Raw genomic sequence first — 21,579 nt, 5'->3', positions numbered from 1 at the left:
TTTTCGTTAGTGTTAGTACGGAGACGGGGCTGCGCAGCTCCGGCCATTCGCTGCTCAAACCAGCAGCAGCACGCAGCCGCTGTGGGCTGGCGCCAGCCGAGGAGAGGGCAGCGGCTCACCCAGGGCCTCCACATCTTTCAGCGGGTCGACGCCAGGGGAGAGAATGAAGAACAAGGGCGTGGAGGGGCTGCTCTCCTTGTACGCCTTGGAGAGCTCAACGCTCCTTCCTTCCACAAACTTGCTGCCCATCTTCTCTTCCACAAAGTTCCTACAGAAAAATAAAACCATACTGTGAGTTAGGAACAAACGCGGTCACTGGGCGCAGCTGGGGCGGTGATGCCGCGGGGCTCTTGCCAGGAGAGCACCGTGCCGCGTGCCCCGGACGGGTGCCAGCGCACCTGATGGCGTAGGTCATCCTGTCCGGGCGCATGCACCGCAGCATGCACAGCTTCTGCAGGGCCGACTTGTTCTTCCACTCCTTGGGGAACACCTCCTTCTCTGGCACTTCGGACTCCACAAACTTTTTCCATCGCTTTGCCGAGCCCTCGATGTCGCTATCCAAGTTCTTGAACTCTTCCATTTCCGAGAGCACCTTAAGGTCCCCCAGAGAAGGGCTAAATCACTCCTGGGCTCTGCTCACCCTCGGGGACCCGCAGGCTGGGGGGGGGTCCCCGCGGAGCCGCGCACGCGCAGAGACGGCGCTGTGCCGCAGCCAGGCCCCGAGGGGTCCCGCAGCCCTGCTCCGCCGGCCCAGGCAGGCTGCCGGACCTGCCCTCCGCCAGGCACGGCCGTGCTGGGGGTCCCAGAGGCATCCCCGGGGCGCCAGGGATGCCCGGTGAAACGGGGATGCTGCGCGCGGGCCAGCGGGGCACCGCTCAGACACCCCTGAGCTCACGGGCGAGTAGCCGGGGACGCGGGGACACGGGCAGTCCAAAATGCTGCCGAGACACAACCTCGCCAGCTGCCTCCTCCTGCCGGCACGAGCAGCCCGTCTCTGCTTTCCCTCGGCCCCCGGGGCGAGCGGGACGTGCGGAGGTGGGACAGGCCGTCTCTGGCGCTTGGTCAGCTGAACGGCCGGGCCCACCGCCTGCCGCAGGGCTGAGCGAGGACCCCGGCGGCGCTGGCACGCTGCTGTGCCACAGCCCCTGCCAGGGGCCGGGACGTGCCGGGTCTCACCAGCCGCAGGGGACGGGGGGGGGGGGCTTTGCTGGGGGCTGTGCTGGCATCGCCTCGGCACAGTGGGCGGCTGCACAGACCGACCTTGATGCCACCCCAGCCCTGGGGCTGCAGGAAGTCCACGGGGGACGTGACGCCAGCCTTGGAAGGGAAGCGCAGAAGAAAGTCCAGCTCCACTGGGTTCACCTCTTTCTTGATTGCCAGGACCTGGTGAGTCGAGAGCGCAGCGTCACGACCACGCTGGCACACACGGCCTCGGCGTGAGGGGCTGTGCTCCGGGCGAGAAGCTACTGAGCATCCAGCAGCATCACAGCAGTAAGAGAACAACCTGCCCAAACCAACATCACCTCACGTACGGTATTACACAACAGAAGCCCCACACATTTGCACGCATTACCTGGAAGGCAACCTGGGCCAGGAAAATGAGTTTGTCTCTCTCAAAGAGTCCCCGCGCGGTGTACGTATAGACTGAGTAGGTGATCTCATCCGTCAGGTTGATCACCCTTTGCTTGATGTCGTCGTCGGGGGCTGTGTGCTGAATGGCTTTCTCGAAGACCACGTTGAATGCCTAAGGAAGAGCCGGGTGGGCAGCTCAGCTCTCTGCCTCCTGGGTGTTTTGTTAGCGGCGTAAATGCTGAAACTCTCAACCTCCGCCATCCCCCAAACCCTGTGCTGCCCGTACAAACCAATTCCCCCCTGGGTCCGCGTCTACCTTGAGAGAGAACTGGTAGATGGGGTTGATCTTGTTGAGGTCGCTCAGGATGAAGTACAGCAGGGATGCTCGCTCAGCTGCTGGCCTGTAGTTTTCTCTAGCGACATTTATTTCGACTTCAGTGACTTTAGCTTCTTTCACCTTGACGCACATGAAGGCGGGTGTTATCCAGCATCCTGGCACGCGCTGAAGCAGCACCCAACCTCCCGCTGAGTGCCGGGTGCCTGGTGTGGGCTGGGAGAGCTCTCCTGCTGCCCGTGGCACCGCAGCACCAGCTCCAGGGCAGCTCGCTTACCTTTTCCTCGATTTCCATGGCTGTGCACTTTGTTGTTTCCAGGTTCTCCACCAGTGCCGTGTCCCCCAGGAACTCCCCCGCGGCAGCAGAGAGCCGGGCGAGCAGGGAGTCCTCCAGCTCCTTCAGCCTGATCTTGAACTCATTCTGGGTCTTTGTGAGGTTTGCCTACAACACCAGCGCCCCGGAGAGACGCGCGTCATTCCAGAGACTGTGGCGAAACTCTGGCATCAGTGGCCATGACTTACACGGGGTGCTCGCTAGCGAGCTGCGTGCAGCAGGCTGGGGACCATCAGCAGTTCTGCTGGCTTTATCTTCTACTCATTATAAATTCTGCCTTTACAAATGCAGCCCAGGCAACGTACTGAGGTACCCGTCAGCTGAGCTACGGGTCTCTGAGAAACCAGCCAAGGTTTTCGTGCTGTCACCGAAGTGCCGATGCAAGAGGAGGGTGGACGTGGCCCCTCCGGGGATGTGCTGTCACCCGCAGGGTGAAGTGTCGAGCGTGCCCGTGGCAGCGCCAGGCTCCGCGGGGCAACGGTGGACCCACAGCCGCCCACGCAGATGGCGGGCGCTGATCAGGACTCGCTCGTCTCGATAAGCAACAGCAAGCTCACGGAGGTGAGATCTCACTGCTCCCTGCCAGCAGAGCCACCGCAGCCCCCCCGGGCCGCCCTCCGCTACCGTCTCACCGGCAGCCGGGTTCATACCTTCAGCGTCTCCAGGTCCGGCCGCTCTTTGGCCACCACAGCAGCCAGGAGCTGGTCCTCCAGTCCATCCCGGGTCACCAAGAAGTTGATCAGGGTGCACTGAGCCTGCACCTCTGGCTTGTAGTGAGGGTTGGAATATTTGGTGTGCAGAATCAGGCGGAAGCGCGGGTGATATTCCACTTCTTTATCTCCTATCCTAATGTATCTGTTCAGTTAATTAAACAAATTAATTTCTGTACACTTGGTAGTAACTTGTGACAGACAGAAACCCTCAACCCTCAACCCGCGTGCTCTTCCCGGCCACTCGAGATGTATTTCTCTGGTCGAGAAAAGGTGTAGCAAGGGCAGAAGTGCCAAAAGAGCCCCGGCAGGGCAAGGCTGGAGGAGCAGGAGCTGGCGGCTGCCCTGCCTGCAGCTCTCGGGCGGCTTCTGGGCTCGTGCTGCTTGCAGGCACCATGCCACGAAACAGGGGGAGGCTGGCGCAGCTCCCTCCCCAGCAGCCCCAGAGCCCCGTCCCTGCAGTCCCGGGGGACCAGCCCTCGCCAGACCCCGGGGAACGTGGCCAGGAAGGTCGGTGGTGTCCGGGGAAGGCAGCGCTGCCTGCAGCGGGGCTGGCAGCGCCGAGTGGGGCGGGGGAGATGGGGCGAGGGATTCTCAGCAAAAGCCCCGTCATGGAATAGCTTCTGTGTCTGCGAGGAGAACCCTCCCAGTTTGTCACACCTTATTGCCGGTGCACCAGGGAACATGCTCTTCTTAAACCACTAAATGAACCGGACTCTGCAGACCAGAATGGCCCAAAACGTCACATCAACTACAAGTGTCCCCAGTGGGAAATACCCGGAGAAAACCGGCGGATGTGGCCAGAGGCTCTCACGTGCATGGGGAAGGATCAGGCCCCAGCTGCTGTCGTGCCAAGGGGCATAAATCGGCATGTCAGGGCAGCAGCGGCTGCTCAGAGCAGGTGAAAGCCCTCGGCACCAGAGAACAGGGTGTGCTGACCTGCCCTTCTTGGTGGTGTTCCTGCCCAGCAGGTGGTCCAGCACTGGCTCCAGCGTCTCGCCGACATCCTCGATCAGCAGCGTCTGTCCTTCGGAAACCGCCTGCTCGATGGTGTCCAGGTAGCTGGGGCCGAGAGGGGAGGGGGGCGCAGCGTGGGGCGAGCGTGCGCGCGCTGCGGGGAGCTCGGGCGAACGCCCTCCAGCCGCTGCGCCCTGCTGGGCCCCCCGCGGTGGTCTGCCAGCCCCGGCCCCCGCAGAGCCCGTGGCGGTGTCGGGTGCCCCGTCGGCGCTGCTGCCCTCAGGCGTCCCGAGTCTGACGGGGGACGTGGGCGCCCTGGCCTGCAGAGCCCCGCGCCCCTCCGGTGGCAGGGGAAGGGGGGCTGTTCCGGCCCGAGCCCGCGGCTGCCCCGCAGCACCCGACCCACCTCCTCTGGCCCAGGCGGATGGCCCGCAGCTCCTCCCCGTATTTGTTCTTGATCCACTTGATGCCCTGGAGCTGGGCGTCCACGAGCAGGGGCCACCGCTGGGTGTTGCAGAGGATGGTGGCGTTCTCGGTGGACGTGCGGTCGCTGGGCAGCCCCTGGTTGCTCCAGGCGGCCACGTCGGCAGCGTCGGTGAGGAGGCTGAGGGGGTCCAGCCCTGGGGTGATGCGGATGGGCACCTGCCGGGGAGGGGCCGTTGGGCGGCTGGCCGCGGAGGAGTGGGAGCCCCTCGGTGCTGGCGGGCATGGGGGGAAGGAGCCCCAGGCGCCCCGGGATGGGAGCCGTGGCCGCTCACCGCCAGCCCGCTGAGGAAGGGGATCCAGCGCTTCTCCAGCAGCTCGTCCCTGTACTTCTTGGTGAAGTAGCCGACATAGGACACGAAGGCGGAGACCAGCAGCACGTCTCCGCACAGCGTCTTCTCCTGCTCTCTGAGCGTCTCCACCGACTCAGCCCAGCGAACGTTTTCAGATGCCAGGCCCCCGACGAGCCTGGGGGCGTGAGAGGAGACGGCGGCTGCTACGGTGCCGCTGCTCCCGGCGCTGTGCCGGGGGGACACACACGGCATGACCACGACGCCTCGGCTGTGATGCCCCAGGGCGGCTGTCACCAAACGCTGCTGGGATTAACCTACCTCTGCTGGGGCGGTGGGCTGCCCTCACCCGGGGCACTCAGCTCCGTGGCTGCATCCCCCCACCGACTTTCTGGCCCAATTCATACTCGGGATTTTTTTAATTTTGGGGGGAGGGAGGGGCTCTGATGCTTCCACAACCCCTGTGTCATTGTCACCAGGCAATGCCAGGGAGCAGCAGATGGCCCCAGCGCTTCTGGAGCCAGCATTTGCACGGTACCTGTTTGCCAGCGTGATGACTCTGTTGGTTGCATCGGCCTCCTGCTGACATTTGATTTTTTCAGCTGTAGCTTTCTCAAATTGTGCAGTGAGAGCTGCCAAGTTGGCATTCAGGTCCTTCAAAAGACAACACATCTACAGTTACCTTCCGCACACGCAGTGCGGCTGCAGTAAGCTGCCAGGCCAGGAGAGAGCTCCGCAGACCCGAAGGAGCTTTGCAGCAGCCCCTGTCGTGACGGCGCAGCTCTTGCACCTGGGCTCCAGGTTATGTGAATTAGAAGAATCTTTCTTCTCGCTCATTTTTGGCTTCCGGCCGTGACCCGCGGCCGAATTGCTGGTGGCTGATGGGGGCTGCGGCGGGGGCCAGCCAAGGCAAACAGCGGCTGGCTCCGGCAGCCGGCCCTGGCCAGGGGCTGCAGGAGGGGGCACGCACTTACGGCAATTTTGTTCTTAATGCGACCGAGTTTCTCTTGTGCCTCCGCCAGCTCGGCGTTGGCCTCCTCCAGCGCCCGCCTCTTGGGCTCCACCTCGCAGAACACCTCGTAGAAGCGAACAATGTTTAGGCACCAGGAGCACAGACCTGCCGCGGCTGTTGACTTCGACATTATGAACTCCGGATCAAAACTGGGGTCTGACTGGTAGGGCCTGGAATGGGAGAACGCGCTGCGCTGTGACGCCGCGCCACGGTTGCCGGTGGCCCCGTCCTGCTCCTGCCAGGTCTCGGGCTGCCGATGGGCGGCAGGGTGGGAGAGCAGACGAAACGCCTGGACGCCACTCCTGCCCCTTGAACCCCGCTGCGCTCACTGGGTGAGGGTCTCTCCGGGACGCCCTGCCCAGGGCGGCCCTGCAGCAGGGGGCTGGGAAGGGGGCGGGAACCGGCCACGGACTCACTGAAACGCCTTGAGACAAGCCTCGGGGATGTGCTCCTTGTCGAAGTTCTTTAAGGCGTCAAGGAAAGTGTCTACTTTTCCCATCATCACTTTGGCTGCCTTCCAGCTCTTATCCTTCGGGATCTTGCCCCCGGGGGCCGTCAGGACCATCACAGCTGCCATCACGTTCACCACCGCTTGGGGTGGGGACCCGAAGGACTTCAGCTCCGTCAGGTTGTTCTGGGGAGGGACCACGGGGCGGCTGAGCATCGCTGCGGCACAAGGATGCCAGCACCAGCCGGGGACCCGCTTCCCACCGAGGGGTTGCCCACCTTGTTGAGCGTATTGAGGGCCTCCTGGGCAGCTACAAGCGCCGGCTCCGCTTTCGCCAGGTCGGTCTCACAGGCTTGCTGCTTCTCGGCCACGTTCTGGGGAGACAAGGGGACGGGATGGGGTGAGCGGCCGGGGCCGACAGAGCTTTTGCTGCCCGTCCCGTGTTGGATCCCGGCACGGTGGGCACCAGCTCAGCGCCACGCACCGTGTTGATGGCCTGGACCTTCATCTCCTCCTCATCAGCAATGGCTTTCTCCCTGCTGACCTTCTCCGTCTCAGTGCCCACCATGTGGATCAGTTTATCTGTGTCCTCGTTCTTCTGCTTCAGCTCTGCCTTCTGGACCGCCAGCTTGGCTTTCAGGTCGTCCACCTTAACGGGGGGGAAAAACAGAGAGGGTCGGAGGGGTGATCCTGCTGAGCCCTGCCCGGCCTCGCAGCGGCGGCTCGGTACGGCTCAGGGACCTCGCGGCCACCGTGCCCGTCCTGCGGGGATGTGCCTCCTCTCGCCCCCCACGCTGGACCCGCAGCGGGCACGATGCTGTGGGCAGGCACCTGTGACGCTGTGCTCTGCAGCTTGGTCAGCCCCTTCTCCAGCCTCTCGATCTTGGCGGTGAGCTCGCTCCTTTTTTTTGACAGCAGGTTTTTGTAGAGCTTTATCTGCTCTAGGAAGGTCTTTGGCGTGGTGTAATTATAGCGTCTCTCCATGGCCAGGTAGGTCTTGGACATCTCCTTAACGCTCATGTGGACGTAGGACATGAACTGGCTGATGGAGACCTTGACCTCGGCCTGCACCAGGAGCACAGACAGTGAGCCGTTGTGCCGTGCGGACGCGGTGCCAATGCTGGGGTACAACCGAGCCTTCCCGCAGCGTTGGTTCCACATCCAGCCGCAGAGGCCGGGAGGGAAAGCGCCGCTTTTCGTTAAACAGCGCAACGCGCGGCTGAGAAATGTAGGTGAGCACGGCACTAACGACGCTGCTTCTTAAGCCCCGCTCTGGTTTTCCTGGCTCTAATCCCCCACGTTAACCTGAGCTGCACTGGGGAAAAGCTGCTGTTTCCGGGCTGTTATTCGTGGCAGTGTTTTAAGGACAAATGGGAAACAAGGAAAGGTTCGTCCCCACCTGCATGGCGTGGGGCTGCAGGCTCTGACCCTGGCGCCGGCTGCGAGCTCACCCCAGACCCATCCCCAGCTCGCTGCCCCAGCACCCCCGGCTCATGCCAGACCCCATCCCCGGGCACGTTGCAACAAGGAGAGCAGCAGAGGTGCAGGTCATTCCCCGGCGCAGCCTGGTTTCCCCAGCCCCCGGGACAGAGGGCTGTGCACCGGCACAGCCCCGGCGTGCACCAGCCCGGGGTTCCGGCTCACCTCGATGTCCCCTGTTTCCTCCAGGAACCGGCTGCTGACGGACACGAGCGCGTCCTCTGGCCACTCGTGGAACCAGTCGATGGCCATACAGTTGACCACGGCGGGGAACCTTCTCGCCCGCACCCGCAGGGTTGAGCCCACGGGGGAGAAGCAGAGGATGACCTGGGGCAGAGCACCGCGGGTGAGCGGGGCGTCCCCGCTGCCGGGGGCCGAGCTCGCACGCGGGGCGGCAGGAGCGTCGCTGCGGGCTCCGCGTCGCCGCAAACTCTTCTGCTGGAGATCAGGACTTGGCCTCCCACCCATTAACTCCCCTTCCCCATACATGGGAAATGGTCTGCGATCGTGCACCCTGTGCCTCTCAGCGGGGCTGGGGCTGGCACCGGACCCCCTTCGGTGGCTGCGGCCAGCGGCCGAGCACGGTGCCCGCACCGGCGTCCCTGTGAGCACCCAGCACAGCCCAGAGCTGGCTCGCAGCCGTGGGGGCTGCTCACCCGCCTCTGCCCCGAGGGAGGTAAATACGTGGGGGTGCAGCTGTGCCCCTGGGGCTGGGGGTGCACCATTGGCTAGGGGGCCTTTGAAAACATCTCTCACCCCAACCCATCACCGTGTCATGAAACCACGGTTCTCTGTGTCCTGTCTGCAAGAAGGTTTTGGGTTAGGCAAGTCAGGAGCTCCAGAGCGAACACCCACCTTTAACTGACGTCTGACTTTTTCTATAAATAATTTCCAGCAGTTTTCCCTTGTATCCTGCAATCCAAGGAGCTTCACTTGGGGCCTCATGGCACTGGTAATGTTTTCCAGGTCATCATCCTGAAAGAGCCCTGGCACCTCCCCAGACACCAAGAAGTCATTGATTAGGACCAGGAACGATTCTTCAGCGACCTGGGAGTCCGTCATCAGGAACACGGTGGGGATGTTCTTCACGGCTGCCTTGATGTACTGGGAGGCGAGGTCCAGCTGGGGCAGGAGAGAGAAACCGTCACCCCCCTCTTTTCAAACCCCCCGAGCTGTTCTCCAAAGGGACTGGTTTGGCGCAGGCCGGTGCCCCTGGGCTGCCCCGGGAAGGCAGGAGGGTGCCTTGGGGAAGGCGCTGGGTGCCAGCTGCTCCGCTCGGGGACGCGGCCAGGGCTGCCTGCACCGCACCTCCCTCATGGGCCCGTCCCTGGCTGGGGAAACGCTGCAGCCCCTCGGGGCAGGACTCACGGCTGTTCAGAAAGCACCTTTGAGCGGATCGCACGGGGTACGGACGCAGCGACGAGAGGAGAGCGGAGCCCCCCGTGCCCGCCCCGGGCCCCGGAGCCACCCTGGGGCTTGGCTGCGCTCCACGTCTGCAGGATCCGTCCTGCAAGCAGGCGGTGCTGCCCCAGGGGGCCGGGAGGAAAGCTGCTCTCACCTTCAGGTCCGGGATGCCGTAGCCCTTCTTCGGCGTAATCTGAAACACGTTCAGATTGCTGATGTAGGCTGCTAGCCGCGCCAGACTCTGCTTCCCACTGCCTCCTACCCCCACCAGCAGTGCGTTGCCCCAGGGAGACTCTAAGATCCGACTAATTCTGCAGATATGAGACACTGCGTCTTCAAAGAGCACCTGAAGAAAACAGGAGGGGAAGGTTTGATATTCTGAATCACAGCAGGAAAAGCAGCGAACGCCCCATAACGTACAAACCCGAGTGAGAGCGATGCTGCAGCCGCGTCTCTGTGGTGCAAGCGCTGCCTCGGCACGGAGCTGCCCGCAGCAGGGCACTCACCAGGCTCATCGCCGCGTTCTCCTCGTTGTAGTTGTCCAAGGCTTCCCCCAGCAGCTTGTTCAGAGCCGGCCAGCTCGGCACCGGCAGGTACTTGGGCTCCCTCATGCCCTGGACGAAGTGGTAGTAGATGTTGGGCTTGGCGAACACCAGGTCTTCACCGAGCTCCTGGGAGAGGCGAGGCCAGACGTGGGGCTCAGCCGTGGGGCTCAGCCGTGGGGCTCCGGGGGGGTACCTCTGCCCCTGCCACTGCCGAGCCCGTGCTGGGGAGCTCAGCCTGGCAGCGCGGCCCCGCCGGGGCGGGGCACGCCCTCATTTTCCAGCACAACTTACATCAAAGTACTTTCTGCAGGTGTCCGCCAGCATCTTCCCGAAGCCTTTTTGATCCCTTTCATCGACGAGCTTGTCTCCATACACCCTCTCGGCTTCGTGGAGCCAGAGACGCACCAAGTCCACGGGACTTTTCAGGCATTCGGGGGTGGAGAACAACAGGCCCTGACAAACACAGGAATCCCTCAGTCCCCAGGGGTTTATTTTACTGCTGCTCAGAGCCGAGTTTAAAGGTCGGCTTTGGGGAGAGCTCATGGTGCTTTTCAAGAACACGGTGCGCCGCAAGGATGCATGATGAAGGAGAGAAAGGAATGAGGATGTTTTAGAGGAAACAGCCCTCCCACTACCTGGAATATGTTGGAGAGGTCGCGGAGGTTGAAGAGGTAGTGGAACTTGATGGCTGTCGGCAAGAAGGTGGAGGCGACCTTCTGGTGGAGAGCTGTTGGCAGGAAAGAGGGGGTGAGCGGGCGGGCAGGTCCCCAGAGACCACTGCAGCCTCCGGTGCGATCCCTGAGCCCGGCTCGCTCTCCCCTCCGTGACCTTCGGCAGGTAGGACAAACCGGGGGGTTTAGTCGGACCGTTTCTAGGGACGCGACGCTGCATTTTGAACATGCATAGGAGACAAGGAGGAGTGAAGGTTTCATTTGCACGGTGCCGTAACGCGGGGGTGCCGCGTGGGGCTCCTGGGGCGCTGGCCGGCTGTGGTGTGGTTGGGTTTCCCGGTGCTGGTGGGTGCGGGGGCGTTCCCTGGGGCCAACGCTGGCGCGCGCCGCCCTCCCACCCCCCGGCGCGGCAGGGGCTCACCCAGCGCTGCCGCGACCAGCTGGGGCTGCAGCTTCTGGACGGCGGGCGGCATCCTCTGCAGGGCCAGGTGCTGCGCCAGGATGGTGCTGTACATGGTGTGCAGAGCCTCCTGGCCGGGAAAGCTGACGGCGAAGACGCAGAAGTGGCGCTGCAGAAAGGAGCAGAAGTTCAGGCGGGAGCTTCGCCTCAGGGGCTGACGCGGGCGGCCGGCACCGCGAGGTCCCCCACCACGTCCCAACCCTGTCCCGGCCCGTCCCACCCCAGCCCACCCGCTCTGGGCTCCGGTCCCGGGAGAGCGAACCCGCTGGGGCGCAGCCCCGGCCCCACAGGCCCTGCGTACCTGCAGCCTGGGGTCGATGGTGAAGGACCCTGCGGTCGGGTTCATGCAGGCCACGTACTGGCAGTTGTGAACGTCCTTCTGGGTCAGTTTGGTCCTGTCGTACCTGCGCAGGGACCAGCGCCGTGACGCTTTCCCCGGGGATGGGTTCCTGCGGTCGGGCCGTGCCCGGCCAACCCAGGGGGACGCGGGAGCGGGGATCCCCGTTCCCCCGGCGCCTGGCGCAGCCCGGCACCGCTCTTGGCGATGCCGTGTGGGGCCCTTCCCGTGCCCCGCAGCCAGACCTGGCCCCAGACCTCCCCACGGCAGACGGCGCTTGTCACCCCTCGCTCCCTTCCCAAGCGAGCCCCCCCGCCTGCGCCACACGCTGCGCCGCCAGGCATGGGGGTCCCTCGCCGGGCCTTCCCCGCCGGCGCTGGCAGCGGGGCTGTTTGCCTCGGACGGGGTTTGGAGTCGCCAGCAGGGAGTTTTCCCGTTCCTCTGCCAAAGCCTCCCCAGCAGCTCTGGGAATGGGCGGGCTGGGGGACAGGCGGCTCGGCTCCGCCGGCAGCGCGGCGCAGGAGGCGGCGCGGGCAGGGCACGGCTCCCCCGGGATGGGAGAGGCGCCAGCGCGGCGGGGGTTTGCTGGGCAGGGGGTCACCGAGCCCCCCGCAGTGGGGGCCGCCGGCCGGGCACCTACCAGTGCCCGTGGTCCACGTGCTGCCGGATGAGCGTGTGCGGTGCCACGGTGCCGTACTTGTCCACCTCCGGCATGTTCATGTCATCGATGAAGTAGATAAGCCTCCTGGTCCCGGGCGGGCCATAGTTCCTCCCCGATTTCTTCTCCAGGGGCTTCTCAAGGACGGCTGCAGCGAGAGGAGCGGGTGGGCGGTGGGGCAGCGCCGGGGGGCCGTGCGGCACAGCCCGGCACGGGGCCGGCTGCCAGCCTAGGCCGGCCTTACCCTGCAGCATGGCCGAGGTGGTGTAGAAGTTAAAGGGCACAGACTGCACGAGGTATTCATCTGCGCTGAGCACTTTGAGCTTGTCCCACATCAGGACCGATTTTCCCGTCCCCGCGTTCCCCACCAGCATCACCGGCCTCTGCTTTTCCATCAGCAGGTCCATGAAGTAGCGCACGCGAATGGTCTCCGTCGTGTGCACCATGGAGGCCTGGGGAAACGGCGCCGTCAATCCCCAGAGCTCGCCCCTCGCTGCTGGAGTCGGCGTTGGCGGCAGAGGTGGGATCTTCCGTCAGAGCAGCGGCAGCCTCGCCTGGTGGTCGGGGCAGAGCCAGCTGGTCTAATGGAAGACGCTCTCTCTCCGTACAAACCTGGTCCCTCTCTAAAGCAAAAGGTCTCAGGTGCTTGGTTATTCTAAAGACTTTCTGACCAAAAATAGGAGCTGTCAGAAAAATGAGTTGTTAAAACAGAACAACACAGCGCAGTTCCTGAAACTGTCCCCAGTGTCTTTGCTCAGCCGACGCACGGGCCCGGTTCAGCCGCGGCAGCTCTCCCTTTCCCTGACATCTCGGACACAAGCCCCCTCCCTCAGGACAGCATTTCAAAAGACACTAAAATAAAGTTTTAAAGCACACTTTTGCGTCCAGGCAATACTTATAATTATTTCATGAGAATCTACAAAGCCGTGGCTTAATCTGAAATCAAAAAAGCGGAGTTGCAAATTGCAGCTCTTGCTGAGGTTTCCGCGGGGTAAAGCAGAACCACAGAAAGCCACGGGGTTTGCCGGGGTTTGCCCGTGCGGCGGCGTGGCAGCGCCAGCCCGAATCCCTGCGCCGCTCCAGGCGCGGGGCCTTGCCCAGCATTGCTCAGGGGAAGACCCTGGAGTAATAAACAGATAAAACACGTAAACACAAAGAGCTTGTGGGAAATACCTGTAAAGGGACTTCAGGATCGAGTTCGAATTTTGGCACTTTTTCAGTCCAGAGCATGAATTTCTTCGTTTCCGGATCAATGTAATAGTCAAAAATTGTCCCCTGAGAAGGAAACTTGACTGTTTTAAACTCGTTCACCCACCACTTGCTGAACTCCAGGCGGTAATCCACCAGCTGGGAGGAACCAAACAGAGGAAAACTCAGAAACCGGCCAATGTTGTTGCTTTAGTATTTTCGGCAGGGATGCAGCCGAGGGACGAAGCTGGGCAGGAGGCTCTGGCAGGCAGGCGGGTGCGGGCAGGCGCCGGGCGGTTGGACCCGCAGCCGTACCTGGTCCTGGAACATGGCCCCCCCGAAGGCCCAGGCACAGGCGAAGACGAAGTAGAGCTCATAGAGCTCCCGGGGCGAGTCCGGCGGGGCGGTCTGCGGCGTCAGGAGGCACTCCAGCAGGTACAGCACTGTCTGTATCACCGTGATCTCGGGGACAGGCGTGATCTTCTTGAATCCAGACTTGAGCTTCTCTAGGCACACCGGCAGGTACTTGTCAAAGAGGATCATCAAATTGGCCTTCTCGGACTGCACCGTCCTCCTCTCGATCCAGCTGGTCACAACGCTGCGGGAGGGACGGGCAGGGCTGCAGGGGAGCTTGTGGGGGGCCAGTGCCCATCCCATCCCATCCCGTCCCATCCCATCCCATCCCATCCCGTCCCATCCCATGCCATCCCATCCCATCCCATCCCATCCCATCCCATCCCATGCCATCCCATCCCATGCCATCCCATGCCATCCCATGCCATCCCCATCCCGTCCCATCCCGTCCCATCCCATCTCATTCCATCCCATCCTGTCCCATCCCATCTCATCCCGTCCCATCCCGTCCCATCCCATCCCATCTCATTCCATCCCATCCCGTCCCATCCCATCTCATCCCGTCCCATCCCGTCCCGTCCCATCCCATCCCATCCCATCCCATCCCATCCCATCTCATCCCATCTCATCCCGTCCCATCCCATCCCATCTCATTCCATCCCATCCTGTCCCATCCCATCCCGTCCTGTCCCATCCCGTCCCGTCCCATCTTGTCTTGTCCCATCCCAATCACATCCCACCCTGTTCCATCCCATCCCACCCCATCCATCTCCCCCCCAGGCTCACGGGTTCCAGCCCAGGTCTGTGGGGTTGATGTAGAGGATTCCCGCCCGGGACACGGTCGCCGGCGTGGCGGTCCGCAGGTGGCTGATCTCGAAGAGAAGCCGCATGGTGGGGTTGAGGGGGATGCGCTCGTTGCTGGCCAGGGTGAGGACCTGGGGGAAGCAGCCTGTCATGGGGGGATGCCCTGATCCTGGGGCCCAGGCACGAACACAAGCTGATCAGCCCGAGTTAACGAGCGAGCAAAGCTCCTGGGGTGTGACGGCACCGACCTTGTTGTCATCCATGACCGTGTTCAGGGACTCAATCCACATGGGGTCAATATCTCCATCGAGGATGATCCACTTGGGCCCCTTATGTGTGATGTTGGCCAGGTCACGCATCGCTGAAGAAAGCAGACCTGCCCCACGGAGAGACGCGTGGGTTGGTCCTTTGCATGGCACGTTTGCCGGGGGCACACGCGGGACTGGGTGCTTCCCTGAAACACGTTCCTCCTCCCTCATACTCCGGTAAAAAGCCCCAAGGAAAGGTCTTCCCCCTCCATCACCACATCACCAAGTGTCTACAGAGACACATTTTATGAAGGTATTTGCCTATGGGCCAGCCGCTGCTGAAGGACGGTTTGGGCCAGCTCCCACCCGGGGTAAGCGACCGCTCACAAGCACTGGTGTCTCACCGTCCTTCCACTCTCGTGTGGACGGATGAATAACCCCGAACAGCTCATTGCAGGTCACGGCCTTTGGGTCGAGGTCCACGGTGACCGGCTTCCGCTTCATGCTTTGGTATGTCTTGTTGAGCGACCTCAGCACCTGCGGAGAGGGGAACCGTGCAGCCGCAGCCGCGGCTCCTATGAGGGTGTCTGCAGCCTTGGGCGGCCCTCGCCTGCAGCGGGGGGCACAGAGCCTCGCTCCCGCCCGCGGCAGAGCACCCAGGCTCGGACCGCCGCTGGGAAGGCTCCGGACCTCCCTCTGCGGAGCCGGCTCCTGGCCGGGGTCTTGTGGGAGCCCAGAGCCCATCCTGCCGGCACCGCAGCACGCGGGGCATGGCGAGAGCGTGCCCCTGCCTGCTCCCTGCCTCCTCCCCGCTCTGCTCTCGGGTGTCCGGGGCAGCCCCTGAGCTCTGCATCCCAAACCTGCTCAGCTCTGTGGGCTGAGCCCGGCACACGTGGTGCTGGAGGGTCCGGCGTGGCCGTGGACGCTGGCCGTGCTGCCGTCCCCTACCCAGATGCTGCTGCTGGTGCAGCCGGGGGTCTGTACACCCGGCCGAGGCCGGCAGCGACGCCCTCGCCGAGAGGCCGGGGGAGGCCGGGGGATGTGCTTGGCCGGGGGCAGGAGGAGACCCGTGTCCTCGGGGGTGGTTTGGCCGCTACCTGGGACTTGCCGCAGCCGGCGTTGCCGACGACAAAGACGGAGTGTCTCACTTGCAGCAGCTCCTCCAGCTGCACCACCTTCAGCACAAAGCTCTCCTCCGCCTGCAGCTTCAGCTCCAGCACGGACTGCCTAATGATCTGGGAGGGAGGGCAGGCGCTGACCACGGGCAGCCGTCAGGGCCTTGGCAAGACCCCAGAGACGAGCCGGCTGCCCCCAGCAGTGCCGAATGGACCTTCAGCCTCTGGACACCGTCAGGGCTGGGATGTCTCCGGCACCGGTGCCACGCCTGGGCTCGCACCTTCTCAAAGTTGATGTCCCTCTTCCTGGGGACGTCCAGGGCTGGGAACAGGTCTCCAATCAGCCCCATGAAGACGGGCAAGTCGTCTGTCACGATCTTGGGGATGTTGAAGTCTCGTAAAGCTCTCATCAGAACTTGGTCCTCAGCACGGCCAGGGTCCCCTCTCTTCAAGGAGCCAGCTACCACCAGCACAGACTTGATAGCCCGCAGGCCCCAGTCATAGTGGTCCTGCCAAGAGGCAGCAAAGTATTACGGTTCCGCTGTGGTGAGGGAGAACTGCTTTAAGCAAGACTGCAGAGGAACACCCTGCCCAGTGCCCCCCACCCGGGTTATCCACGCAGCGCCCAGCAGCCTGGACTGAAACTGAGCTTATTTACAAGACAAACGCCAGTCAGTCACGAGGTGAGCGGCAGCCTGGCTTGCTTCCTGGAAGCACATTTTTATTGTAAATCACTTCTGCTGGGATGAATAATATCTGGATGCTCTCATCTTAAATGGCTGTATTCTATTCTACTCTATTTTTGGACTTCTTGATTTCTTCCAGAAGGCAGAAATATGGCATATGATGCACCAGCGTGGAAGTGGAATTTGTCCAGCCATAGACCTGAACTCTGCAGAACGTCAGCCAGCGCATTACTACCAGCAACCCTACTACAATCTGTCAGGCCTGAAATTCAAATGAACTCTTTCATCTTAAAGAACTTTGCAATATTGTTAAATTACCTGTTTAGATAGTAGCTCTTTGCAGAGTGTGTACAAAGTAATGAACTTTCTTGCTAGAATCTTAGCATCAATAAAACCTTCTGCAACAAGCATGATTTCACAGATCAGTTCAAAATCGGGGACCACCATGGCGCAGGGTCTGGAGAAGAGGAGCGGCAGGTTAGCAGGGCTGTGCACGGACGTCCACACGCCCCTCGTCCTCCCACAGCCAGCAAGAATTTGCACCCGAGTTTCCAATATAAATGGTTCCCTGCTGCTGGTACCACCAGAGACTCGGGCAGTAATTTACGCCGGCTGGAGTCTCTGGAGGTCTCCTGTCCAGCCTCCTGCTCCAAGCAGGGCTCAGGTCGCCCTGGGCCTTCTCTGGTCACAGTGTGAGTTCCTCCAAGGGCAGAGATCCGACAGCATCCCTGGGCCACCCTTTCTGGTCTTGACCGTCTTTTTTTCTTATTCTCAGTCGGATTTTTAGCTGAAGGTGGCAATTAGACACCCCGAGCATCCTCTTCTGCAGGCTGAGCAGCCCAGCTCTCCCAGCCTCTGACCTGAGCAGGGGCTTTGTGCAGGGCTGTCCTGGGGTGCCAAGGTCTCCCTTGTACACACAAATATCCTTGTTTGCACTAGCAAAGGCTTAGTTCACGTTATGGATGTACCAGGTGAGCGTGACCACAGAGGTAAATGGTGTAACGGCTCCAGTTACACACTGACCCGTCCGCCTACAGGTACCTGAACAGAGCTTTTAAGTTTTCAGGCAGTTCTGTCCGTCCTGCGTAGCCAGGGTTCATGGTAATGAACAGCCCAACCGATGGGATCAGAGCGATCGTCTCTCCAAGGAAATGGAATGTTTTCTTCTTGGCGCGAATCGCATCTTGAACGCATTTCACCTGGCAGGCGAGTGGAGCGTCAGTGCCGGCGGCGCCGCGGCTCCCTGCCCTGTGCCCCTGGTTCACCCTCACCGACTGCCTGCGGAAAACGAGCCTGGAGGCTCAGTCGTGCCATTGGCAACGCTAGAAAAAATATTGAGAGCTTGCTGAAGGCACGGCAGCGTAGCAATCCCCGGGCTCAGGAGACCTGGCCTTAAATCAGCTTCTGCCCAGGCACCGCGACGCCCCGTCCCCGGGCGACGGCAGAGCCGGCGGGGGGGTGGCAGGTCACTGGCCTGGGACACGGCTGGGCTGCGTGATCCTAAACATGCCCAAAGCCTCCGTACTGCTGCGCTTCCCCTCCATTTGCCTCCCAGCATGACACAGTGGAAATAACGGCAGCAAACCCTCCCTTTGAAAGTCAGGTTTAACTAAGACAACATTCAGTACGCGAACTGGAAACGCTGAGAGGCTCGCCCGGTCCCCGTGGCGCGCCACGCTGCTGCTGGTTTTGTACATACCTGCACGGCGATCACGGACAAAACCTCCACTGAAATGCGATTGAATTCGTCGAAACAGCCCCAGGTGCCGGTCTGAGCAAGCCCCTTGTAGATGTTGCCGCAGGACTGGAGAGAAAGCACCAGAGATGGGCTTCAGACACCGAACTCTTACGTGGAGGCTGCAACGCGGGGATTTGATAAGGAAGCTCAAGCGTGGGGAGCTGCTCGTGCTTTTAGGGTTTGTGCTCTTCCCTAGGGAGATGCCCCGCAGCGCTGCAGCCCCCCAGGCTCCCACAGGCTTCCAGGGCCACGACCTGGCTGGAGCCGTGGTGGGGGTGAGTGGGCGGGATGGCACCAGGAGCTGCTGCCGGACCCACGTGTTTCTCGCCGGCTGCCGAGCCGGGGAGAGGAGAGCAGCTTCAGGGCATTGGTGACGGACGCTGCAGCTGGACGCGGGGGGTGCACGCTGCAGCGCTGCCTCCCGAAAGAGGGTCCCCCCTTGTCTTGGCGGACAACCCGTGGCTCTCGCCTCGGTGCCGCCGTCCCGCTGCCCCGCGCCCTACCTTGTAGTCCATCTGCTCGGAGCAGTTGAAGACGTAGACCATCATGCCCACCGCCCGGCCCAGGTCCTTGGTGGTCTCCGTCTTCCCGGTGCCCGCGGGGCCGGCGGGGGCCCCCCCCATGAAGAGGTGGAGGGACTGCGTCAGGGTGATGTAGCACCTGCGGAGGGAGGACGGGCAGGGCTGAGCGGTGCCGGCGGCGTGGCGCGGGCGGCCGGAGGCACGGGGAGCCGAGCCCCTACCGATCCGTCAGGGGGGTGATGACCAGCCGGGGGGTGTTCCCCAGGTACTCGTAGGAGTACCGGAGCTGAGCGTCGCAGATGTTGGCGTAGCAGTGCCTCCTCCCTTCGTCCCAGCGGTGCCGGAGCTGGGACTGCCAGGTGAACGCCTGGGCGCTCTCCACCTGCGGAGCAGCCGGCTGCGGAGGGCAGGCAGGCACCGGCGCTGCCCGCCCCGCCCCGCCAGCACAGCGAGCTCCCGAACACGCGTTGGGGCCGTTTGTCACCTCCGTACACGAGGTGACATGCAAACGGGTCCCAGCGCGATGCTGGGGTGAGGGAGGACCGTCCCGCCACGTGGCCCGGCCCACCCCGCGCCCGCCGACTGCGGCGCACAGCCCTGCGCCGAGGCTCCCGGCTCCCACCAAGCGCGGCAGGAACCAGCAAAACTGGTCCTCGATCTGGCTTCGCACGAAACCCAGCCCAGTCTTGTCCGAGCCCGGCCGTGCTGTCACCTCCCCGGCTCCCGTGCACCCCTAACACCCCACGTGTGGTTTCCTCATGCAGTCAGGATACTTTGAAAATATTGGAAAGTAATAAAATAACAGGAAATCTTTGCTCAGAAGCGCCAAGAAACAAAGCAGTAAAAATATCCTCTTGTAACGAATACCTTCGCAAGGATCATTTTGGCCACAACATCCCTGGCGTGGACATCAATGGTACAGATTGTCATGATCTTCATCCTGTCTCCTGCAGTTAGGTTTCCAATGAGCAGTGAAATCAGGGCATTTAGCTGAGTAACCTGAGGAAGGAAAGAAATGAAGAACAGAAAAATGACATCACACTTTGCCCACCTCCCAGTGACCCCCCGGACCGGACCTCGCCCCTTCCAAGCAGAGAGGGGCTGCAGGACAGCTCCCGGTCAGGTCCGAGGGATGCCAACCTGTTTTTTGTTGTAATCCCTCATTGCGTTCTCATAGCCTTCCTCCAGCCTTGAAAAGGCAATGCCGACTTCTGTAGTCCACCAGATCTGGGTGCACGTCAGAGCAACCTGCAGCAAACCGCAGCGACAAAATGTGGCCACGAAGGGAAAATACGCCGTCCCCGCGACGGCTCGGGGCGGGCGCCTGCACCTCCCCAGCTCCGTGCTTGCTCCTCCTCTCGGACCGCGGCTCACGGAGCCGCCGGCCACCAGCCCCCCGCAGCAGCTCCCACCTGTGCCGGGTAGTCGAACACCCACTGCTCCCGCGGCTTCTCCTCGTAGGTCACCACCGCCTCGGGGATCAGGCGCCGCAGCGTGGAGCGCATGCTCGCCAGCACTCGGTTCAGCCAAACCTCGACCTAGAGGGTCGCACCCAGCAAACCCTGAGAGAGCGGTTCCCAGCCCGCGTCGGGTCTGCCCGCGCGACCCGGCGGCAGCGTGCAAGCGGCTCCCTGCTGCTCTGCGCGGCCAGCTTCTCCCTGCGCCTTGCAACAAGCTGCATGAAAGAACCCCGGCACGCGGCCCCGCAGGGCACTTCCCCTGGCGGTTTTCGGAGCACGGTCTGAGGGTGAACAGCAGCGAGGGGACAAACACGCCGCGACCACCTGAGGGGCTGCAAGGCTGGAGTGGGTTTGTATGACTGATGTTGCTGCAGCCGTGCAGCGAAGTGTTCTGCACCTGTAATGCAGATCCCATTTCTGGGGGGTTTTCTGGCTGAACGGCTTCACAATTGCATTTTAAAACTGCTGCCAGGCCGTTAGTGCACCACAAGCAAAAGGCTCGTCCCCGTCCTGAACCCGCCCACCTCTGCCCCCGCAAGCGGAGGCTCCACGGAGCTCGGCTGACCTGGCCAGACAAGTCACAGTCTGCGTCGAGGGGCACGTACTCCTCGTCCCTACTGAACATCCCCAGGCCAACCTTCAGGGGCTTTTTGTCCGGACTCATCTTGAACTTCAGTTTAGCCAGGCTGTCGAACAGCTTCGGCAGATGACGGGACACCTGAGCACAGAGGCACGGCAGAGGGTCAGGGACCCCCGGCCCCACGCAGAGCTGTAATTGCCGCTTGGATTAACTCCCGCACGTCTCTCAGGGCGCTGCATCCCTGAGAAGGGGGGTACCAGGGATGGTGTTCTGCCCGCTAGGATGAAAAATATTTTGAAACTGCTATAACAAGTTAGCAGGCAAGAGACACAGGACTTGCCTCCATGCTTTACACCCAACCCATACCTCAACTGGCTCATTCCCATTAGATAAAATATCAAGCAGGTCTGCAGAGGAAATAAAGTAGAATCTGGGAAAAGCCAGTCTTTTGGTCTCGAGGTATTCAGCCAAAGCCTTCTCACAGAGCACCAATCTAACAGAAAACAAGGAAGAAAAACCGCAGTTAAACCCTCCACATACTGATTTTTACTCTTTGCAAAGTCATTGCCGTGTCGAGGAAGACGCCACTTGGGAGAAATCAAACTCTTCCTTTGGCCCTAGACCAGCCTCTCCCTAACGCTTCACCAGGACGGCTCAAACCTCACCTTCTCTGCAACGCTTCCAGCTGGTCATAGAGACCGGGCTTGTTTGTAGCTTCAATCACATTGGGAGTTTTCACCGCATCGGCCATTAATTCCTGCAAGAGGAAAAATGCTTCAGCTCTACCTGAACTGGCGGCGAGCTCTCGGAGGCCCGGGGGGTGATGGGCTTCGCACTTTGAAATCTTGATCAATAGCATCAAAATGCTTCGAGTCCTCCGGCAGTTGACTGCGGATGTCTTCGGAGCCGATGAAGATGCTTTCCAGGTGACTCCACGTCCTCTGCACCTCAAACCAGATGCTGATAACGGAGTCGGTGGTCGACAGCTTCTGCTGCCAGCCCGACACCTCCTGAAGGAAGAAGGCTAGGTACTTGGAGGTCATCAGGTTCTGCAGCTGCACTTGGTTGTCCTCCAGCGTCTCGATGAGCACCTCATCCGCCTTGAGCAGCACGATGCCAGTCCTGGCGTGGGGCTCATGCTCGAACCGCATCGTTGCCCAGGTAGTGTCCAGGGTGTTCAGCACCTGCAGA

General features: G+C 61.9%; 1 protein-coding gene across 6 annotated transcripts in view; it reads right to left on the bottom strand.

Annotated features, from left to right (window-relative positions):
- Window positions 1-21,579, bottom strand: part of LOC142417786 (dynein axonemal heavy chain 17-like) — a 33,753-nt gene that overhangs the window by 7,067 nt on the left and 5,107 nt on the right. Inside the window, exons 14-58 of one of the 6 annotated variants that reach the window (XM_075518807.1) lie at window positions 21,225-21,572; window positions 21,054-21,145; window positions 20,755-20,881; window positions 20,374-20,526; window positions 19,761-19,886; window positions 19,489-19,596; window positions 19,216-19,347; window positions 18,570-18,730; window positions 18,331-18,487; window positions 17,789-17,893; window positions 17,131-17,288; window positions 16,408-16,546; window positions 15,685-15,912; window positions 15,386-15,523; window positions 14,693-14,825; window positions 14,289-14,416; window positions 14,023-14,171; window positions 13,198-13,480; window positions 12,868-13,041; window positions 11,939-12,146; window positions 11,677-11,842; window positions 11,001-11,103; window positions 10,661-10,808; window positions 10,204-10,295; window positions 9,860-10,021; window positions 9,530-9,694; window positions 9,178-9,369; window positions 8,475-8,741; window positions 7,785-7,946; window positions 6,972-7,205; window positions 6,625-6,789; window positions 6,419-6,514; window positions 6,109-6,326; window positions 5,655-5,862; window positions 5,219-5,334; window positions 4,666-4,858; window positions 4,314-4,549; window positions 3,890-4,012; window positions 2,891-3,095; window positions 2,184-2,348; window positions 1,889-2,029; window positions 1,574-1,744; window positions 1,261-1,383; window positions 399-592; window positions 120-268 (exon numbers count right to left, since the gene is read on the bottom strand). In XM_075518807.1, the coding sequence (XP_075374922.1) occupies window positions 120-268; window positions 399-592; window positions 1,261-1,383; window positions 1,574-1,744; window positions 1,889-2,029; window positions 2,184-2,348; window positions 2,891-3,095; window positions 3,890-4,012; window positions 4,314-4,549; window positions 4,666-4,858; window positions 5,219-5,334; window positions 5,655-5,862; window positions 6,109-6,326; window positions 6,419-6,514; window positions 6,625-6,789; window positions 6,972-7,205; window positions 7,785-7,946; window positions 8,475-8,741; window positions 9,178-9,369; window positions 9,530-9,694; window positions 9,860-10,021; window positions 10,204-10,295; window positions 10,661-10,808; window positions 11,001-11,103; window positions 11,677-11,842; window positions 11,939-12,146; window positions 12,868-13,041; window positions 13,198-13,480; window positions 14,023-14,171; window positions 14,289-14,416; window positions 14,693-14,825; window positions 15,386-15,523; window positions 15,685-15,912; window positions 16,408-16,546; window positions 17,131-17,288; window positions 17,789-17,893; window positions 18,331-18,487; window positions 18,570-18,730; window positions 19,216-19,347; window positions 19,489-19,596; window positions 19,761-19,886; window positions 20,374-20,526; window positions 20,755-20,881; window positions 21,054-21,145; window positions 21,225-21,572 (7,441 nt within the window). Of the gene's footprint in view, window positions 1-119; window positions 269-398; window positions 593-1,260; window positions 1,384-1,573; window positions 1,745-1,888; window positions 2,030-2,183; window positions 2,349-2,890; window positions 3,096-3,889; window positions 4,013-4,313; window positions 4,550-4,665; window positions 4,859-5,218; window positions 5,335-5,654; window positions 5,863-6,108; window positions 6,327-6,418; window positions 6,515-6,624; window positions 6,790-6,971; window positions 7,206-7,784; window positions 7,947-8,474; window positions 8,742-9,177; window positions 9,370-9,529; window positions 9,695-9,859; window positions 10,022-10,203; window positions 10,296-10,416; window positions 10,608-10,660; window positions 10,809-11,000; window positions 11,129-11,676; window positions 11,843-11,938; window positions 12,147-12,867; window positions 13,042-13,197; window positions 13,481-14,022; window positions 14,172-14,288; window positions 14,417-14,692; window positions 14,864-15,385; window positions 15,524-15,684; window positions 15,913-16,407; window positions 16,547-17,130; window positions 17,289-17,788; window positions 17,894-18,330; window positions 18,488-18,569; window positions 18,731-19,215; window positions 19,348-19,488; window positions 19,597-19,760; window positions 19,887-20,373; window positions 20,527-20,754; window positions 20,882-21,053; window positions 21,146-21,224; window positions 21,573-21,579 lie in introns of those variants that run through there. The other 5 variants (XM_075518808.1, XM_075518809.1, XM_075518810.1 and 2 more) reach the window with 5 other exon arrangements.

The sequence above is a fragment of the Mycteria americana genome, chromosome 16, assembly GCF_035582795.1.
Source record: "Mycteria americana isolate JAX WOST 10 ecotype Jacksonville Zoo and Gardens chromosome 16, USCA_MyAme_1.0, whole genome shotgun sequence".
Classification (NCBI taxonomy): domain Eukaryota; kingdom Metazoa; phylum Chordata; class Aves; order Ciconiiformes; family Ciconiidae; genus Mycteria; species Mycteria americana.
This window is presented reverse-complemented; position numbering and strand designations above follow the sequence as displayed.